This window comes from Microcebus murinus, chromosome 11 (assembly GCF_040939455.1).
Source record: "Microcebus murinus isolate Inina chromosome 11, M.murinus_Inina_mat1.0, whole genome shotgun sequence".
NCBI lineage: Eukaryota > Metazoa > Chordata > Mammalia > Primates > Cheirogaleidae > Microcebus > Microcebus murinus.
This window is the reverse complement of record NC_134114.1, coordinates 27,379,048-27,399,684: the sequence shown is the minus strand read 5'-3', so window position 1 is coordinate 27,399,684 and position 20,637 is coordinate 27,379,048. Positions and strand designations below refer to the sequence as shown.

Below are 20,637 nucleotides of genomic sequence, written 5' to 3'. Positions count from 1 at the left end.
ATGGATGATCATAAGGGAAATTTAAGGAGCCAGGCTTTTTCATGACTTTTACGCACATTCCATGGTCATCACTAGTCACATGGTTCCATCTAATTCAAGTAGACCTGGAAATATAGCAATATGGCAGTGTGATAGAATTACTCGCTGTAGCAGCCTCTGTCACTAGTATCACAATTCTATATTTAAAAATATAGAAAATTATAATTTTTCTCTTGGATAGAAAATTGTTAATTGTTGTCAAGGCTATCTTTTTTTCACATCCCATTGCTGAGTGCAGTTTTGATTAGGTAAGGTTTAGTAGTCAATTAGCATGAAAGAAAATGCAAGCAGAGTTATGATTAACGAGATTTGAAACAATTTTATTCTCTTCCTCATTTGACAAAGGTATTAACTTGAAATTCAAGCATATGTAATAAAAATGTAATATGAAGAAGAAAATTAGGATGAGGGAAAATGGGAGCAGAGGTAGAGAGTCAAGATCATATAAAAGAAAAACTTGAATACAGTTTGATGGTGAGAGTTCAGACTTATTAGTAATATTTAGTGAATGCCTACTGTTGAGCATTTGTAGAAAATCTGTGAGGGTGGTAATCTAAAAAAAATTCCATTAGTAATTACCTTATTTAAACAATAAATTTTAGCTGTTTACATTTGTAAAACTGTCAAGTATGAGGATGTAAATATATGTAGTACCAAATCAAGACAGTTAGCCAATTTTAGTTTTTAGTGCAGTCAAATTTGATTGAACACACCAGATCTTTTTATAAAGCTTTTTATGTCAAGTTCTTTCTACTGTACCATGAGGTTGAGCTGATAATTTAGGTAAACAACAAATGCTCAAAGGATCCATGGTATTGTAATAACAACTTGTTATATTTGAAAGAATAGTGGGTTCCCTTTAGGCAGTTTTAATACAAAAGAAATGAGAAAAGTGTGATTAATGTTCAATAATAAACATACACACAGAATAATATAATAATCAGTCCAGCAAGTCAGAGGAGAATAGATCAGTGATTGTGTTGATGACAGTGGTAGTTTTATTTGTGTATTCATTATCTACTGTATATTAGGTGTCTATTGCTATATAAGAAATTACCTAAAACTTAGCATCTTAAACAAATATTTATGATGTTACAGATTTTGAAGGTCAAGAATCAAGGAGCAGCTTAGCTGGCTAGTTCTGGTTTATGGCCTCTCAGAGGGTGACAGTCAAGCTGTCAGCTAGGACAGCAGTACTGAAGAGTTGACTGGGACTGGAGGATACACTTCCCAGCTCATCACATGTCTGGTAGAAGGAGGTTTCAGTTCTTCACCATGTTGGTCTCTCCAAAGGGCTGCTCATGAGAAGTTTTCCCTCAGAGCAGGTGATCTGAGAGAAAGAGAGCAACCAAGGTGGGGAAAAAACAGATTCTTTTCTAGCCTAATCTCAGAAGTCACTTCCATCACTTCTGCCATATTCTGTTGGTCACATAGGGCAACCCTGGTATGATGTGGAACAGAGGGTGTATATTTACAAGGGTGTGAATACCAGGAGTCAGGGGTGAAATCACTGGGGGCATGTTGGAGGCTGTCTGCCACAAGTAGGATGGACTTTTAAACACTGACTTAGGAGAAGTTGTGGAGGGGACAGAAGAGTGACCTTGTCTCATGGTGCTTGCCTAGCGAGAGTTATTGGAGTGCAATAAATCTGCTGTTGGTGACATTGAGAAGATAGAGTTGGCATTTCCAGTTGGAAACTAATAAAAGATAAAAATAAAAAGTAAAGTGAACTAATTGAAGGTGCCAGTCACAAATTTGAACCAGAAAGCACTGGGAATCCTTTGGAGGCTTCTGTGTGATGGAGTGATGTTTAAATAATCATCAAGGAAGATTACTTAAACTGCAAATAACCTTACAGCTTAAAAACAGAAGATATTTTTTAGGAGTCCTTAAGGGAGATGCGGCATTGTTCCTCCAATGCTGCTATTGCTAAAAACACTCTTGAGGTTTTCTATTTAAAAAAAAAAAATCTGGTTTCTTAACATATCTGGTTTGGTTTCTAACATAAGCCATGCGTGTAGTTTGCTGTTTAACTTCAAAATGGCTGTCCTTTGGAAGTACTTGGTCAGGTAAACCTCTGAAGCTTCCAGGGTAAACTAAGGGTGACAACAAGAATCCTATAAGATGGATAAATATATTTCATCATTCTTGGAAAAATTGTTTCAAGAAGAATTAAGGTTTATTTTGAAGAGATAGAGGCTTCATTGCAGGTATATGGTTAGGTGACATGAAGGTTTATATAATGGATACCTGAAGAGATAATTTATGTTAACTATATTGAAGTATATGATTCTATTAAAACAAAAACATTTTTAATGTTTTATAGAATTTTTATAACATTTCTAAAATTTGAGGAGCTATCTTGATATTCATTCTCATTCATTCTCTCTCTCTCTCTCTTTCTCATTACCTGCAGGGTCTGAGGCTTCAGGACCACAACTTTTGCCAGTGAGAGCACTAAACGAAGTCTTCATTGGGGAGAGTCTATCTTCCAGGTACTTTCCCTGTGATTTTGAGTATAGGATTTAATGATTTAATACTTTTGGATCTTCATATTCAATTTGTACAAATTAAAATTTGTGAATAGTTAATATTTTATAAGTAATAGCAATTAATTATTTACTGAAATATTTCCCAACCTTTATATATGTTAAATACACATTAAGGGGAGAGAATGTTTTGTGACCAAAAATGTTTGTGAAACCCTAGGTTAAACCAAATTATTTGGGTTTCTTTATTGTACTACTTCCCAGAGCCTTTAATCTGTTTATATAGGTGCTTATAAATGTGTTTTTTTAATTTTAATTTTATTTTTTTTAGAGACATGGTCTCACTGTGTTGCCTAGGCTAGCCTTGAACTCCTGGGCTCAAGTGATCCTCTCACCTCAGCCCCAAAGTAGCTGGGACCACTACTGCACCCAGCTTAGAAATGTTTAAGGGAGTGATATACTAAGCTTATATTTGCAATTGATATAAAACTTTTATAGATAGTTATTAAAAATTTCCCGATTGTCTTAGTGCCATTTAAAGCTGATATATTTGCTTGTTTTTATCCAGGATCCGATTAAGGACATTTTCACCCCTGTTTTGTCATTAATGATATTAATATTTTTGAATGGTCTAAGCCATTTGGTTTGCAGAATATCCCTTATTTTAAATTTGTATGATTTTTTTTCTTCTTTGCATGATAAGATTTAGACAAGGCATATTTGACAGGAATTCTGCATAGGTAATGTATTCTTTTTAGTGTAACACATCATAAGGCAAATGCATTGACAATTCAAGATTATAACCATTATTACCAAAACTTAAGGTTAATGCAGCTCCTCATTAGAAGCATTTAAATGTATGTGTTTTATTACTGATAAAATTTGTTTTGTGGGACTTAAATATAATGTAGGCTTAAATTATTGTTAATAAAATTTCTTTTGCAAAACTTGTTTGTAGAACATAGTTACCAGCTATAAAGTGACTACTGTAATGTAAAGTTATTTTAACTCTTGGTAGTACTTTAGTTTGACTTCTCATTTTTATAGATGTAAGTAGATTAGAGTAGAAGATTATAAATGAGTTTTATGTCTCACTTTCCTGCTACCAGAACCATGTGATCTTTTGAAGGCCAAATAGTTGGTTTCCTAGTTTACTCAAAGTTCCATAAATTCTGATATTTTGTTTTTACAAGTCATTTCCTTTCACAGAAATTTAATTTTAGTGAGAAAAATTTGTATTAACACATTGACTGCCACACTAGGAAAAAAATTTTTCCTTAGGGCCACACTGTTTTATTAAAACAAAACAATCCTTTCTAATTTGTTATTTTTTATTGTTTTCTATTCGTGAGTTATATGCAACACAATTCATGTTTTTAGAATTAAATTGTTATGTTAATTGTAACAATAAAAACTTAAACAAGCAAGATTTTCATGAACCAACTACAGGGTTTTGTTTCATGATGAGGCCCTGGGCTCAAAACTAGTCTGAGTTAAATACAACTCACATGGCAGTCAGTGGGTTAACTGAAAAAGATATCCACGTTTTAGCTGATGACTCAACTCTGAAAGTATTGAAAAGAACAAAGCTTGAGTCAACAGAATGACTTGAATAATTTTTTTTACTTGTAATTATTTTGTTGTATGTAATATTAAATTTATTCAACAAAAATATATTGTGCTCTTGCTATGTGCAATATGTGAGTCTCTAGGGATATAAAGATGAGTAAGGTAAAGGTAGTGTTATCTTAATTTTTTTGAGGGTAATAAATATATAATTTAAAAATGTTTAAAAGTAAAATTCTTCAAAGAAATAAAATAGTTAAAGGAAAATGGAAAATATAGTAAACTGTAAACATTTTAACACCAGCAAGACTTATGCTATATATAAAGTTTTTTCTTTTGCTGCATATCAAGTTTGAAGCAATACAGAGATGAATAATAGATGCTATTGTATGAGAGAAGGGAGAAATCGTAATTCTAATTACTGATATAATTTAGTTATTGCTAAAGACATAAGATAGAGAAGAAAGCAACAACTTTAAATGAGATTGGAGAAACTCTAATAGATGACAAAGGTAAAAATGTTCTTTGAGTTTATGCATACTCTAGGCAAGCCATTTATGGCTTATTTTATTGTTTGTATATTTTAAAGGTTGTATAGTTAACTGCTGAGAGCTTCTACTAGTGTTGCTTTATAATTTGTACTTACTAAAAAATTAAAAAACTTATAAAAGGGGGAAAACTGGGATCAGTTGATAGACTTTTGGGAAGTCAGTGGTCTCATGAAGGGATTTGGATTGAATGCTTTTATTTCCTGTGGCAGTAGTGATCTGGTTTATCTCCTAAATAATGTCTGATGCTGCTTCTTTTTGTGTTCTCTGATGTCTTACCTTATATCTTTACTAAGATAAGAACAACAATGGATTGGCTTCTGATACTATTGAAAATGGTTTAACTACTGTAGGCATTAGAACTTATTTTTAAGGATCCAGACCCTTAGGCAAAAAGGAAATGAACATTTATTGGATGCCCTCTATGTGTCAGGCACATATTGTGTGTGTTATCTTATTTAGTGCTCCTAGCAGCCCTATGAGAAAGGTAGTTGTACTTTTACTAAAATTGAGGTTTGGAGAGTTCAGATAACTTGTTCAAATTATATAATTAGTTAGCATCAGAATTATAATATAAACCCAGTATTTCTGATTCCAGGACCTGTATTGAGGCTTCATTATGCTCTGAAAACTTAAGTGCTTCGCTTAAAAAAATATGAAGTGCAGCAATATTATTCCCACCTCATTTATAATGTTCTTAGATTTAAGAACATTTTAAAAGCCCAGTTTTGTTTTTTTTTCTCCTATTTGTTCTAACCTAGAATGTCTTATTCTTGGGCTGTAGCAGTGGACAATTTAAGAAGAAGTATACCCACTCTAAAGGGACTGTGAGTTTTATTGCTGCCTTAAAAAAAAATAATTTCCCTGAAACAAAAAATCTATGAATTGACTAATCTTGATAAACTTGCATGTGAAAATGACACTAAATTTGCTCATTGTTTTGGGCTCAGCATCTCTCACCTGACCATTCTTTTTCTCTACCTCTGCTTCTTCTACCCACCCCCCACTTACCTCTAATCTCTTTTGTTTCTACTTGATTCTGGCATAGTAGCAGCCATTTCTCTGGATTTGGCTGGCTTGTCTGTACATACTAGGCTCCTAATGTGCGTTTCCTAGGAAGATATAACAAAGCTATGAAATAGCTAAATGTGAATATTAGGTGGGCTATCTTTTATAAGGAATGCTGACTTTAGAGAAAAAAATGCAAAAGAGTATATCATGAAAATGTTCAGAAATTAAGAGCTTACAGGTGAAATTGAAAGGGTTAGAATAAGAGATAAATTATCCATAGTTGGTTAGTTTTCAAGCATATCTAATAACTGTCATTATTTTGAAAAGCTATATTTTATTAAGGGTTTATTTTAACTTTTTTATTTACTAGAGAAACATAATTCAGTGTTGATCAGTGATACCATTATTTTAAGATGGAATTTACAAAATAGGCTTTTACACATTTCAAAAATTCTTTGAATAGTTACAAATCACTTATGCATTCATAAAGAAGAGTATCATTTTTGCTGGTTTTAGAAAACCTATTTGATTTCATATTTATGAAATAATCTAAGGAATGTAACTCTCTTAAGAAATTATAGTTCTAATTTTATTCCTAGTTTTGTCCACTAACCCAGTATTGGTTGAAAATTTTTCTTTACGGCTTTATTATCTAATCTGTTAGTTTACACCAATTCAAAAGTTATATATAATTTAAGCAGCAAGCATCTAGCAGAAACCTTTGGTAACTCGAAGAATTAGATACAGATTTAGCTATATCAAGGCCTGGCTACCCAGAATGAAACTTACTTAAGAATGTATTTTCTCTTTTTGGATTCTGAAATGAGGCTCTATATGTGTTAGACTCCATAAGGACCGTAGCAGCAATGCTAGGTAAAAATTTGCAAGAAGTTTCTGTTTGAAATATTAAAGTATTGATAGAAAGGAGCATGTAGATCAGAAAGGCACGTAGACATGCAGAAATTTTTTTCCTTCTAACTTTTTCACTTAATCAATATCGGAATTAGCACCATAATGTGTGTGCTTACTAAGCCAGATATTTCTTGGTCAAGCTTGACTTACTTAGATTTCATTAGTTCTAAAGAAGACTATGTTTGTCTTATTTACCTTGAACCATAAGTTCAGCAAACAGTTTTATATTCTCAATTCACAGGGCGTCCTACTATGAGATTTCAGTTGATGATGGTCCATGGGAAAAACAGAAGAGTTCAGGGCTCAATTTGTGTACTGGAACAGGATCAAAGGCCTGGTGAGTAACTTGGCATGTTGCTTATCAAGTTTTGTGAAATATTTTAAGTAATGTAATTTACTTGATGTCTCATATCAGTGCATCTTACCCTCTTAATACTCAAGAAGTTGCCTGGTGTTATGCAGGTTGGCCCAGTTTCTGTTTCATTTATTGATTGGGTCCCGTAGTCTTGCTTTGCCTTCTTGGATTATAGCCACAGGCTGGATTTTGTCATTATTTGATCATTATTGAGCATTAGGTTTGTAAGGAAATAAAAGGAAATGAGAAGTGGTTTGGGGATTGTATATTTCTTAACAGTAAAAAATATTTTAAATAATAGTAAAGAAAAGAATACAAGGTATAATACAAAAAATAGGCTGGAGGTTTGTGCATTAAAGGCTTAACTGGAGGTAACCTAGGACATCCTGGGTATACGGTCTATTCTATAACCTTCCTCTGGACATTCTCTTCTATTTCTTAGGACATACATACAGATGCCACCCAAACATATCTTCTCTCCTGAGTACAAATGCACATTCTAAAACTACTACTAGATAGGGTATTAGTAGCACTTCAAATTCAACACATTTAAAACTTTAACTTATTATCTTTAGTTTTTCTTTCTTGTTCTCTGTGTTGCTTAATACCATCACTATTTACCTGGACTTCATGCTCTAAAGAAAAACATTACTTCTCAAAACCTTGCTCTTACCTTTGAGTCTTTCATTTTTCATATTTCCCCTCTAGACATGGTAGTCTGTAAATCCTGTTAATTGTACTTCTGAAGTCTTTGCCCACCTTTTTTGGTTTCTATTGCTGTTTCTTTGGTCCAAGCCCACATCTTTCTAATGAATATTCTTTGTACCTCACCTTTTATTCTTCAGGCTGTCATTCACATTACCAACAGAGTAATATTTCTAAAATGTAAATAAATCTGATTAAATCTCTTCTCTGCTTTAAAACATTCATTGATGTCTATGTTCAGATTGCTTAGTCTGCCATTTAAGACCCTTTAAAATATGACCTTGGTTACCTCACTGGCCTTATTCCTGCCCTACCTTTACCCCCACCCATCATACTAGAGCCACCACAGCTACTTGCAATTCTGCACACAGTCTATGTTCTCACTTGGCTTTTTGTTTTTGCTCAATGCAACTTCTTCCTGCTTTGAATGTCTGAACACTCTCCACTTTCTATCCACTGGCTGGAAAATCCAGTCTTCAAATGTCATTCTCCTTAGTAAATCTTTGTTAACACTCACTTCCTTTCATAAGGACAATGAATTAATTCCTTTTCTGTCCTTCCCCAGCATTTTTTCTCATAGTACTATTATAGCACTTATCACATTATTAGTTACCTAATATGCTAATTACCCAACTAGTTTGAGCAACTTTGGGGATTTGATATGGTGATTAGAGGTTTTTTCCTTTTCTTTTTCCCCCGTTTAATTTTTTGTGTGCATAGCACAGTACCTAATATATATTCACGCAAATATTTTTTCAGTAAATGACTACATTTTCACAAATACAGCTAAAACGGTGCTTATCAAACTGATTAAATTTCAATAGTTTAATTTAGAGTTTTATTTCCTACTTGTTAAGCATGAGCTCTTAAACTTCTTATTGTGGAAAGTTTTAAATATGTGTAAGAGTAGACAAAATAGTCTAAGGAATTCCCTCATACCCATTAGCCAATTTCAGTAATTACCAGCTTGTGCTCAATCTTGTTTTCCCTACCTATCTGCTTATGTCCTATGTTATTCTGAAGTAATTTTCAAACATCATACCATTTCATTTATAAGTATTAAGTAACTTTACATCTTTAAAAACAAATCTTAGTTTTAGCCAAATAATCTTTTGGAAAAAGTAAGTATCACTTAAAAAGATAGGTTAATATCTTATTTTCCTGAAGGTCAGTGGGAGGAAATACATTTCTAAAGTGACTTTTCCAATAATTGTTTGAAAAAATAAATTTAATCATCTAATATGCTACAAAATTATTTTGTAACTGTCTCATAGATAAAGTTGAAAATGTTAAAATTAACAGCTTTTATTTATCATGATAGCATCTTTCCTACAGAACATCATATACTGCTTGTTGAAAACTAGAGTGAGAATTAGAAATAGTTTCCTAGGTGGTTTCCCTTCTCTTTACCCAGTATTCTCATCCATAAAAATGAGCAAAGTAATATAACTGAAAAGAATACTAGCCTGAGTGTTAAGAAATCTGGCTAAACCATTAACCAGCTTTGCAACCATTTATAAATTTCCTTATCTGCACAATGAGGGGAATGGAACAGATAAAATAATAAAACTATCTTCTGAACTTCTGTGATACTGTAAGTTTATATTTTATGCATGATAACACAAGCTGCTGGTTATTTAGCCCCTGCTACTTTGTATTATGCTAGGTACTTTTAATACATTAATCCTTATAAAAATTCTGAAAGAAAGTAGTAGTATCCTAGTTTTATAAAGGAAGAACTTGAAGGTTAGCTGGAATAATAAATATTTAGGTGAAAGTCATACAACTAGTAACTGTCAGCACTGGGAAAAAAAGGTACAGTATGCTTGAGTGTAAAATCAGTGCCTTTTTCACTGTTCTTCTTGCTTGTGCTGCTTCACAAGGAAGGTCAGCTTTTAAATATATGAGGGAGAGGTGTCTGAAATGTCTGTAGAGGTCACACAGTTGAAGGATCAGTCACTAGGTTGTAATGAATTATCAAAAAAATAGTGCTTATATTAGAGGCAGCTTTTAGAGCATTCCCCAGCTCCCACATACACCCTCTAGTTGAGTTGCATTTAAATAAGTATGGCTTAAATTAGAATGTCAGCTGTCTTGCTTTATTAAAGTCACCTGTGCTTTAGAATGGACCTCTCTGTCACTAACTATATCCTATCCGTGCCACCTTGGTTACTCAGTCTCTTCTCTGCTCAGCCCTGTGCAGCTTGTTTGCCTTGAATGTGTTCCAGGGATGAGGAACCTGCAGCCTTGGGGCCACATGTGGCCTTCTGGATCTTGAGTGTGGCCTTTTGACTGATGATTCTTTTGCAATGATTGCATTTCCCATTCATATTCTGTCCTTTTCTCTTCAGAAAATGCAGGGAGAGAAGAGAAGCCTAGGAGCCAGAGAGTCTGGGAGAAAGCTATATATAGAGAGAAAACAATCTATACATTAGTAATTTTTATTTTATAACACTGCCATCTCTGAGCACTTTTTTTGTTCCAAGCTAATTACATTATTTTGTTTATATTCTCACAAATATTCTGGAGGTAGGTGACTTTATTTTCATTAGTAGAGTGCAAGAAGTCTCATAAGTTAACTGACTTGCCCAAAGCTTATGTGGCTAATAAATGGTGGAGTTTGGATTTAAGTTCTAGACTTAAATTAAAACTGTAGACCTCTGAGGAATCCCAGGAAAGAATAGATTAGGATAGTGTATTTTTTTTCTCTTCTTTTTCATTTAATTCTTGATTCAGAGAGGTTTCTTATGTGACATTTTCAGTCCTTGCATTGAGTATGAAATGTGGAAATGTATAACTTAAGGTAAACTAATAATTGTTATAACAGATAAACCCCCAATCTCAGCGGTTTAACACAATGCAAGTTTCTTATTCTTGTAAAGTCTGAAGTGGATATTCCTAGTTGGCAGGCGGCTGTCCTCCAAATGGTTACTCCTTCCATCATGTGGCTGTACCATCTTCTAAACATAGCTCCCAATGTTGCTATGCCGCAGGAGGAAGAGTGTGGAGGGTCCCTACGGGAGGCTTATGAGCCAGGCTGGAAGTGTTGTCTATCTATGTCTACTCTGATTCCTTTAGCTAGAACTCAGTCACAGGGCTATATGGCAGAGTGACTAGAAAATAGAGTTTAACCGTATGTCCAGGAAAAAAAATGTGTTTAGGGAATAGCTATCTGATCTTGGCATTTCCAGAAATTCTTCCACAAGAGATAGGATATAGGGGTTGTATTGTTTAGCAAGTGTCTGAATTATCCCATTATCATCTCATTTTTCTCTGTCCAGCATGGAACATGATTTACTCTATATGCTGGGAGAAGTACTACAGAGTAGAATCTCATTTGTTTGGTTAGTTTCTCTTTAAGACTGTTCCCAATCCTTCCCCTCTGTACATTGTGCCCTGCCAGACTTAATTAAGGAAGGGAAAGTATTTGTAGGAGATGGAGTTTTAGTAGCTGATAAAGATATGATGTTCAATTTTGTCTTTCAATTTTGTTGTGTTTATATCGTATTTCAAATGAGTAACTCTCATAATGGTGAAAATTGCAGACCTAAGAAAGAAGCTATCTGACACCCACTTAGGCATGAATAGTAGTTTTTGTCTTTTATGTAGAACGCAGACTACTCCTGAAGGCAGAGTGAATTGGCCAAGATCTAGGTTACAACCCCAGTAAATTATCTTCATCTAACTCTAATTCGGAGAATTTAGTGTGGGTTGGTTTGTAGTATCCTTAATAAGTCATAGTTCTAGAAATATTAGAGCAAGTTCTTATGAGACTTCTGTTCTCTTAAATTGTCTTTCCTGTAAGGAGATAGTAGTCACTAAAATCTTTTGCCCTTTAACTATATATTTTAGTTCAATAGAACCCTAATAAACATAGTTTATTTGTATATTAGTTTTAGATTTAAAATGAGAATTCATAAATAATCAAAATCCCATAATGTGGATGTTTAGAGGAATTAGAATTTAACTCATATGTATCCCTTGCTTTTGACATTTTCATTCAATGTTGACTTCTTGCCACGAGCCAGGTAGTGCCCTAAGTGCCTTATATTTTGTAGTATGCAACAGTAATACTAATGAGATAGGTATTGTGGACATGATACTAAACAATAAGAAAGTCAGGAAACTGAAAGTACTTTGCTTTATACTACATAGTAAGTATGAACAAGGTACAGAGGAAGGAGTGAGCTTGGTGTGGTTGGAATGTGAAATTGGGGGCAGATAATGGTGAAAATGGAATAAGCGTGGGCCACATTTCAGATTTTTTAGCAAAGGGGTCTGGTCTGTGAATGACCTTAAAATTTTAATGTAAAGTTTTATATATCTGCATTTTTCTTAAAAGAGAGTATAACATGTTTTTGCATTTCTTCAAACATGTAGGGCATAGGGTTAAAAGGTATAGGGGGAATATCTCTTCCTGCCAAAAGAGTTGAGTCAGCGATTTAGGTTTAGAGTTGTGTTGACTCATTATGTTATTCCTATTCATTGGGATTATCTATTCAGGTCATATATGAAGGTTATGAGGCAGTAGAAGAATTCTAAATTACCTGGAAGAATTTAGAAAGAAAGAAGAAAAAACCTTTTCTTAGTGATTTTTATAGACCCTAGGACAGAACTATTTTTAAAAGGTATCCATGTTTGTATTAATGCTTAAGTGGTTAGACGAGGCATCATACATGTAAACAAAAGATTTCTCACCTTCAAGGAAACTCTCATAATTTAAAGAAATAGATATGTTAAAAAGTACAAAAAGGTATACAGTGAAAAGCTTGTCTCCCTTTCATTTTGTATATCTAGTACGAATCCCTAGATTCAACTGCCATATATGTGTGTAGTTTTTTTTGCTTTTAAAATAAAATAGGGAAATAATATATACACTACATAATGCTCTTTGTATTTTAACTTAATATTTTGGTTATCCTTCTTTCTCAGCACATATAGTCCTATTATTTTTAATAAAGTGAGTAGCTGTAATATTTATTTAATCAGCTTCCCATGGATATATATGTGAGTTGCTTTGCTGCTATAAACAGTGCTTCAGTAAATATTTTTGCACATATCTTTGTGCACTATATATGTAAGTATATTTTGAGATGAATTACTAGATTGAAGAATATGTTCATTTTAATTTTGATAGTACATTATTGCTTTCCAACTGCAATTTCTGTATTCCCATCCATATGTGAGAATACTTCTTTCTCCATACCCATACCAATATATTATTTATCAGTTTTCAATTCTATTCATTTATAACTTGTTTCAGTAATTTCTAAGAGTTATTTATATATTAAGTAGATTATACCTTTTCATTTTTAGATTGATTTTAGAATTAATACAAGAAAGAATAATGTGATTTTTGTTTCTAGGTCATTCAATATTAACAGGGTTGCAGCTCAGGCTGTGGAAGATGTTTTAAGTATCGGTGAGTACCAAAACAGCTATTACAATAGTCTCCGCTTATCTTCGGGTAATACGTTTCAAGACCCCTAGTAGATGCCTGAAACCTTGGTACCAAACCCTATATATGCTATGAATGAATTTATTTTTCCTTCTTCATAGTTGCACAGATAGATTTGTTCTTATGGTAGATCTTAGCAACCTCAACATAAGATTTTCTTTAAGTTGAGAACTTTCACCTTTTCACTTAAAGAAAACACTTTACAGCTTCTCTTTGACATATCTGAATTGCCAGCATCACTACTCTTGTGCTTTGGGGCCACTATTAAATAAAATAAAGGTTACTTGCACACACAAGCACTGCCACACTGCAACAGTAGATCTGATAACTGAGTCAGCTAAGTGATCAACGGGTAGGTAGCATGTACAGTATGGATATGCCGGACAAAGGGATGATTCACGTCCCAGGTGTGATGGAACAGAACTGTGTGAGATTTCATCATTCTACTTAGAATGATGTGTAGTTTCAAACTTATGAATTGTTTATTTCTGGATTTTTCCATTTACTATTATCAGATCGTGGTTGACCAAAGGTAATTGAAACTGTAGAAGGTGAAACCTGAGAAAATGAAACCACAGATAAGGGGGACACTGCAGTTTATATTATGAGTATAATACGCTATATAATGTGTATATGTTATTATATATTACCTATTATATGAAATATTTTATCAAGATACTTTCTCTCTTTTCTTTCTCAATAGCAAAACAACAAGGAAATTTGAGTCTTCCATTGAACAGAGAATTGGTAGAGAAAGGTCAGTGACACATGGTATTAATCACTAACAGTTTAATTTATTTCTATATCAATTTTGAGAATGATACTGTGAAGTGTAGTTGTTTAATAAGCAAAGCACTTTTTTGACTTAAAATTCTCTTAATATCCCTTTAAATGTATTCAAACAATGTAAACTTTAAAGTTTGACTTTTATGTTGTGATTTTTGTCAACCATAAAATGTAACTTATGTGAGAGCAGCATAACTGCAAACATTTCCTGGGAGGTAGAAAAATATAGGGAAACTTATATCTTGCACATAGGAAATACATAACTAAATTTGGTGTGCCATTAATATCCTCTGAATGAGATGGAATTCACCGAGCTATGAATGCTTATCTTCCCATTCATTCAAATATTTTGTTTACCTAGTTTTGCCCAGTTACCTCAGGATTCCTTTAAGAGAAATAGTACTGTTGGAGAATGGATAAAAAATTTAAAGACTTAGGTTCCAGTCTCAGATCAATCAGATCAATTGATCAGTGAAACTGTGGTTAAGACTATGATCTTCTACTCTTCTACTTCCACAACTATAAAGAGAGGGTTGAGGTGGAGCCATCTAGCTGGTGCTTAGGGGTTTTTTAAATATATTCTTTAAATTTTGTTTTTTAAAAAATATTTAAATTCTTAAACTGAAAAACACAGTTTTTAACAGACCAAAGTCCACTCATCTAACAGGATCATTTTTTGTATAGACCTCAAATTAAATCTTGTTATCTCTAATTGAAGAATGTCCTAAAATATCAAGGTAAATTGTTAAAAAAAATGTATTTCTAGTTGCATCTAACTGCCTATGTGAGGATTTTCTCAACATATAAAACCAAAACAAAATATTGACACATATGAAACTGCAGCTGTCATCCATAAACACAAATGCTTGAATTTTAGAGTTATCAAAATAACCTCATTCTTGTTGATTATCTTTTAAATCAGTTAGCAATGCATTTGAACCTGATAAAGTATTTTAACAATATCAGTTTATTTTATCTTTGTTATATATTGGATTTCCACATAACACTTCCTTTATTGGGGGGATGGTTTGCCTCTAAAATAGTTTGAAAGCAAGACTTAATCTCTGAAGTCCCTTTCAGCTGTCTCAAATGGATTCTATTCTCCTCTCAGTTTGAGACCTAAAAGATTATTTTAATCATGCCTTATTGAATTAGCATTAAATTTGTAGCAAAGAAAGGAAAATTAGGCACATATAGTAATTGATTCCTAATTATATAGTTTAACTTGAAAAATATATATATAAAATTTAATTTATATACCTGAAATTTATGTCAGGTATATAAATTAAAGGTATATACAAAACATAGTCATTGATTTTTCTCTTAATAAACATACCAGAGTTTTAGTGAATGAATGTTTATTCCTTTGACGATCTGATTGTCTAGACGTTAATCGTGATTGCCAATGGTGTAATCATTGGTATAGACATTTCTGGAACTACTCTTTTGAAGTTTCCTTCAGAGCTAGCATGTTTTTTGTGATAACTCCCATGAAGGCAAATTTTATTTTTGTGGATAAATTAATTCTTTTTAATAAGAGCCAATAATTCAAATGAAACTTCCACAATAGTTAAAGCTTCATATTAATTAAGGTTATCTGACGCTCTTATACTTTTTTTCTATTAAACGTGTTTATTAAATATTTTGATGTCCCGTGACATGTCAAATATTTGCATAATTTTTAATTGTTCTGTGGTTGTTTGCTTTTTCCTTTTTTTAAATTTCAGAATTTTATAGGGGTACACGTTTTGGTTACATAATTTGCTTTTGTATAGTTCAAGTCAAAGTATGCCTCTCACCCCTTTAGTGTACATTGTACCCGTTAGGTGTGAATATACCGATCTCCTCGGAATTTTTTTTAATATGGTACTCAAACTTTCTTTCGAGCCTGGTTTCTTGTGCAGTTGTCTTTAACTGATTTGTGCTTTGTATGCCAATCCTTGTGTGCCTCTTAGTTAGAGAGAAAGCAGGTCCCAAAGATTTCTAAATATATCTTGAATAATGGCAGTTTCATTGGAGAAAGCACATTGCCTGTCATTGTTTGAGATTGCATTTTATATCAAGACTATTACCTTATAGTTATGAACTCTTTGATATGTTATTTCGGAAAGAACTTGGCAGGGGAAATTGGCAACTCAAGTTCCTTTTTTGAGTGCATCTACCTAGTTCTTCTGTTTTTTATTTAATTTCTCCCTTCATAGTTAGTGGTTTTTGCCACCCTAGTTATACCTATTTCTGCTATATCGTGGGGTAGATGTATATTTTTGTGGGCTAATCACAGAATTTAATTCTCATTTATAAGTCTTTTTCTTTTTTAACGGAGTATGTGTTGTGAGTTCTTAGAAAATTGCTCCCAAATATTTGGAACAGAATTGCTTTTAGGTTGGAAATTGTATCTATTTTTTGTTTTTTACTTCTCAGAATTAATTATCTTTTATTGAATGTGCTAATATTGTTTTTCTTTCTTTATAGTGACAAATGAATATAACAAATCACTGCTCTACAGTCCAGAAGAACCAAAAATACTTTTCAGTATTCGAGAACCAATTGCAAACAGAGTTTTCTCAAGCAGTCGTCAGCGTTGTTTCTCCTCAAAGTAAGCATCCTAGGTCTAACTTGTGACTGTTTTCATTCTTTGCATCATTACAAAGCACAGTTTTAAAATTATTTAATGTCATTAAATTCACTCAAACTTAATCTAGCAGGAAAAGTAGAACCTGTAAAACTAATAAGATATGCTAACCTGGCTAAGATGATATTTTCTTTTAAACTTATTGTGTCATTTTAGAGAAACTAAAGCTTAAGTGAGTAAAAGGGTTATAATTGTTTAATTGGGTGATGTTGATTTGTTGGTTTTAAAAAAAAAGTATCAGGATACAGTAGGATCAACTTAATCATTTTAAAAGAAGCCGATTAGAAAGCAACTTTTTTTTTCATAAACTATGGAATAAAAGAAGGATAAATATTCATATAAAACCTGAGTTATATTCATTTTATTTCTTTTTTTAATCTGTCCTACTTCCTAGAGAAGGAATCATTTCTTTTAGCTTTTCTTCTACCTATTGAATCTGCTTCAGATTTTTTTTTGAGAGGATATACAAAAATGAATGATTTCTTATTTTGTAAAGGTTGCCCAATATTCCAAACTAATAAGAAAACCTGTCATTATGAGAAAATGTCATCTATCTTATGGCAACCAAAGATAGTTTAATTACAAACTACTACGTATACTATGCAAATTTTCTGTTTATGAATATACAGTTGGTTTTTTTTTCAAGGTAAGATGTTAATAAGAAAACTCATCTTAAAATTCACTTTATCATTTGAGAGTTAATTTTAATTAATAACAAATTATACTCAGTTTGGGTAAGACTACAAAGACTCTTTCAAAGATACATACTTCTTTTTTTTTCTTCTGGCTCTGTTGCCCAGGCTAGAGTGCTATGGCCGTCAGCCTAGCTCATAGCAACCTCAAACTTCTGGGTTCAAGCAATCCTTCTGCCTCAGCCTCCCGAGTAGCTGGGACTACAGGCATGTGCCACCATGCCTGGCTAATTTTTTCTCTCTATATATATTTAGTTGTCCAGATAATTTCTTTCTATTTTTTAGTAGAGATGGGTTCTTGTTCTTGCTCAGGCTGGTCTCGAACTCCTGACCTTGAGCAATCCACCTGCCTGGGCTTCCCAGAGTGCTAGGATTACAGGCATGAGCCACCGCACCCGGCCACATACTTCTTATATTTAAATTTTTGCTATATAAATAGAAGAATAGCTTCATGACTTTGGTGGATGGAAAAGATTCCTTAAACATGTCATAAAAACACTTTAATGATAAAGGAGTGAAAAATTGAACTACATTAGAATTAAGAACTGTTAGTAATCAAAATAAACCATTAAGAGGCTGAGTGGAGGGGTTTACGCCTATAATCCTAGCACTTTGGGAGGCCGAGGCCAGCAGATTGCTTGAGGTCAGGAGTTCGAGACCAGTCTGAACAAGAGTGAGACCCCATCTCTACAAAAAATGGAAAAATTAGTCGGATGGGTGGGTGCATGCCTCTAGTCCCATCTACTTGGGAGGCTGAGGCAGGAGGATCAATTGAGCCCAGGAGTTGGAGGCTGCAGTGAGCTATGACAGCACCATGTACTCCAGCCTCTGTGACAGAGTAAGATCTTGTCTCAGAAAAACAAAACAAAACAAAACAAAACTGAAAAAGAGATACCATTAAGAAAACAAAGAGTGAGAAAAATATTTGCAGAACCTATATCCAGTAATGAGCTCACAGCCAGAATATATAGCAATTGCAACTTTAATACACCACTGTTAGGAGTTCCATCCAGGTCTGCACTTGTTTACTGCTATATGTTTAAGTGTATGATACTGTCTTGAACATTGAAATTTTGAGACTTTGATAATGTACCCATGTATTTACAGTTACTAATTCTCTCATACTAAATAACATGATTTTTAAAATCAAGGCCAAATGATATATTAGTTTAGATAAAAATTTAGGGTTTTAAATAACCTATTATTTAGGGTTAAGAAAACTATTACTATTTAATGACATATTTACTTCTGCCTAGGGTTTGTGTTCGTTCTCGTTGTTGGGACGCATGTATGGTGGTGGATGGAGGAACTTCTTTTGAGTTTAATGATGGAGCAATTGCTTCGATGATGATCAATAAAGAAGATGAGCTTCGAACTGTGATTCTAGAACAGTGAAGGATTTCCTCATATGACAAATGTTGATTACTGGAAAAATATTTTTAAAGCAGAAACAGACTACCAGTCATAAAGCTACATTTTTCGATTATTTTTGGACTGGTCGCCCCGTGTTCAAAGGTGACGAAGAAAGTGAGATTTATCTTATTTTGCTGTTATATTCAGATAGAAAAGAGAAGTTACTATGTATGTAAGAAAATGGATGGACTAAACTGATTAGAATTGATACCAGTGAGATTTCTGTATTGCTTGCAATGGGTAACCAAGAGTGCTGATATCTTTTTAAATATAGAGGGGCAGGCTTAAATAAAGGATTATATGTTTAGGATTTGAAATTTAACTGTATAAGTGTTTTTTCCTTCCCTTTCCTCCTAACATTGTGGAATTGTCAAACCAAACACATATCATTTGACTAGTGCATATTTTTTATAGTACCTAAAAATCAAGATTTTAAAAAATTTTGATGGAGAATTTTGATAAATTCTGACATTGACCTAATTGAAATAGGTAAATGTGTTTTTATATGTGCTATGAATTTTCTAATTTCAGAATACAGTGATGTTATGACTCTATTGATTTAAGTATTTAAAACAATCATTTTTGAAATTATTTGTAGATGAATGTTTTCATTTGACATTTATTCTGGTTAATTTCCACTATGGATGAAATACATGTATCAGAACAAAATCATGATGCTGTTACAAATGTATTATCCAGTTAATACAGCTGCTTTAGGGTCAATTTTTAAAAAATGATTTGAGTCTACTAGGTTTTTTCCAGCTTTAAAACTCTTTTAACATGGATTCAAGGCCTAAAAGGATGAACTGATTAAACATTTTATATTAGGAGTTTGTTAAAACCTTAAAAAATATTTTTATCCAGTGTTGGGAATATTGTCCGAAAGAGAATGGATGCTTTAGTAAATATGTAAAACATAGTAGTTTTGGAATTGCCTTACTCAGTAATTATGGTGGTTTCACTTAGCTTATATTCCAAGTTTTACATACTAGCTTTATGGGATAAAATGTTATTATGGCTTTTCTTTTTTCCCCATTATGAGAATTCCTTTATTTTTGGAGAAAATTATTTTTTATCTAATTCTTGATCTACTTATAATAGTAACTTTAGAATTTTTTGCAAAAAGCTATTGTTGCATAATGAAACACTAGGTATTCTCATGCCATTTATTCCAAATCATGTGTTGTTTTTTCACTTGCTGGTGAAAATTTTTGTTCCATCATTGACAAATATTTAACACCCACTCTGTGCCATATACTACTGTATCAAGTGCTGGATGCACATTGTATGAAACAGATTCTGTCGTTATAAAATTTGAGTCTAGTGAGCTCAAAAGTAAATTCTGTGAAAGCTAGGATGGGTAGTCAAATCGAGTGCTCTTAGTTTTGCCAACATTTAACATGTTATCAACTTTTTTTTAATAAATGTTAGTGTACAAAGGTAATCTAGGTTTTGATGTATATCCAGAAGAATCAGTTTTTCTTTTGTAGTTAAGAGTATATATGTAGACACTCACAGCAAAAAATTTACATGCTGCATTAGATAGAAATAAAATAAAAATAATGTTTTCCCAGAGCTGGATCTAGTTTCTGGCTTGATTTTTTTTTTTAAGGAGATGTGGAGATATATATACATATATATCTCACTTTATAAAAAAGTAAAATTCTAAACTACAGAAACTTACCTGATGGATATAAAATACCTCCTTGAAAAAAATGCCAACTCCATCTTTAATCTCCAGAAAATCTATTTGTCCAAGTGCTACCATAGATCTGTTAATATGTAACATATTAATAAGTAACCTGCTGTGTACAATTGTTCATAAACTGTATTATTTTAAAAGGTTTTAAAAATACTTAATGTGTTCAAGTTGCAATATAATTTCTAACATTTCTGCTCTGTGGTGGGATTAATTTGTAAGAAATGAGAACCAAATGATGTTAGAATAGCTAAAGTGTTTTTATGAATGAGTTAACCTTTTAATGGCAACTATGTGAATAAAATTAAACCATTGTTATGTCTTCTTTTTAA

General features: G+C 32.8%; 1 protein-coding gene across 4 annotated transcripts in view; it reads left to right on the top strand.

Annotated features, from left to right (window-relative positions):
• Positions 1–20,637, top strand: part of NADK2 (NAD kinase 2, mitochondrial) — a 44,474-nt gene extending 23,837 nt beyond the window's left edge. For 3 of the 4 annotated variants that reach the window (XM_012736436.3, XM_012736434.3, XM_076007973.1), the window contains 7 exons: positions 2,456–2,534; positions 5,404–5,469; positions 6,807–6,902; positions 12,992–13,047; positions 13,787–13,840; positions 16,342–16,465; positions 18,450–20,637. In XM_012736436.3, coding sequence (XP_012591890.2) covers positions 2,456–2,534; positions 5,404–5,469; positions 6,807–6,902; positions 12,992–13,047; positions 13,787–13,840; positions 16,342–16,465; positions 18,450–18,588 — 614 coding nt within the window. In that variant the 3' untranslated portion in view covers positions 18,589–20,637. The remainder of the gene's footprint in view (positions 1–2,455; positions 2,535–5,403; positions 5,470–6,806; positions 6,903–12,991; positions 13,048–13,786; positions 13,841–16,341; positions 16,466–18,449) is intronic. The other variant, XM_012736435.3, reaches the window with a different exon arrangement.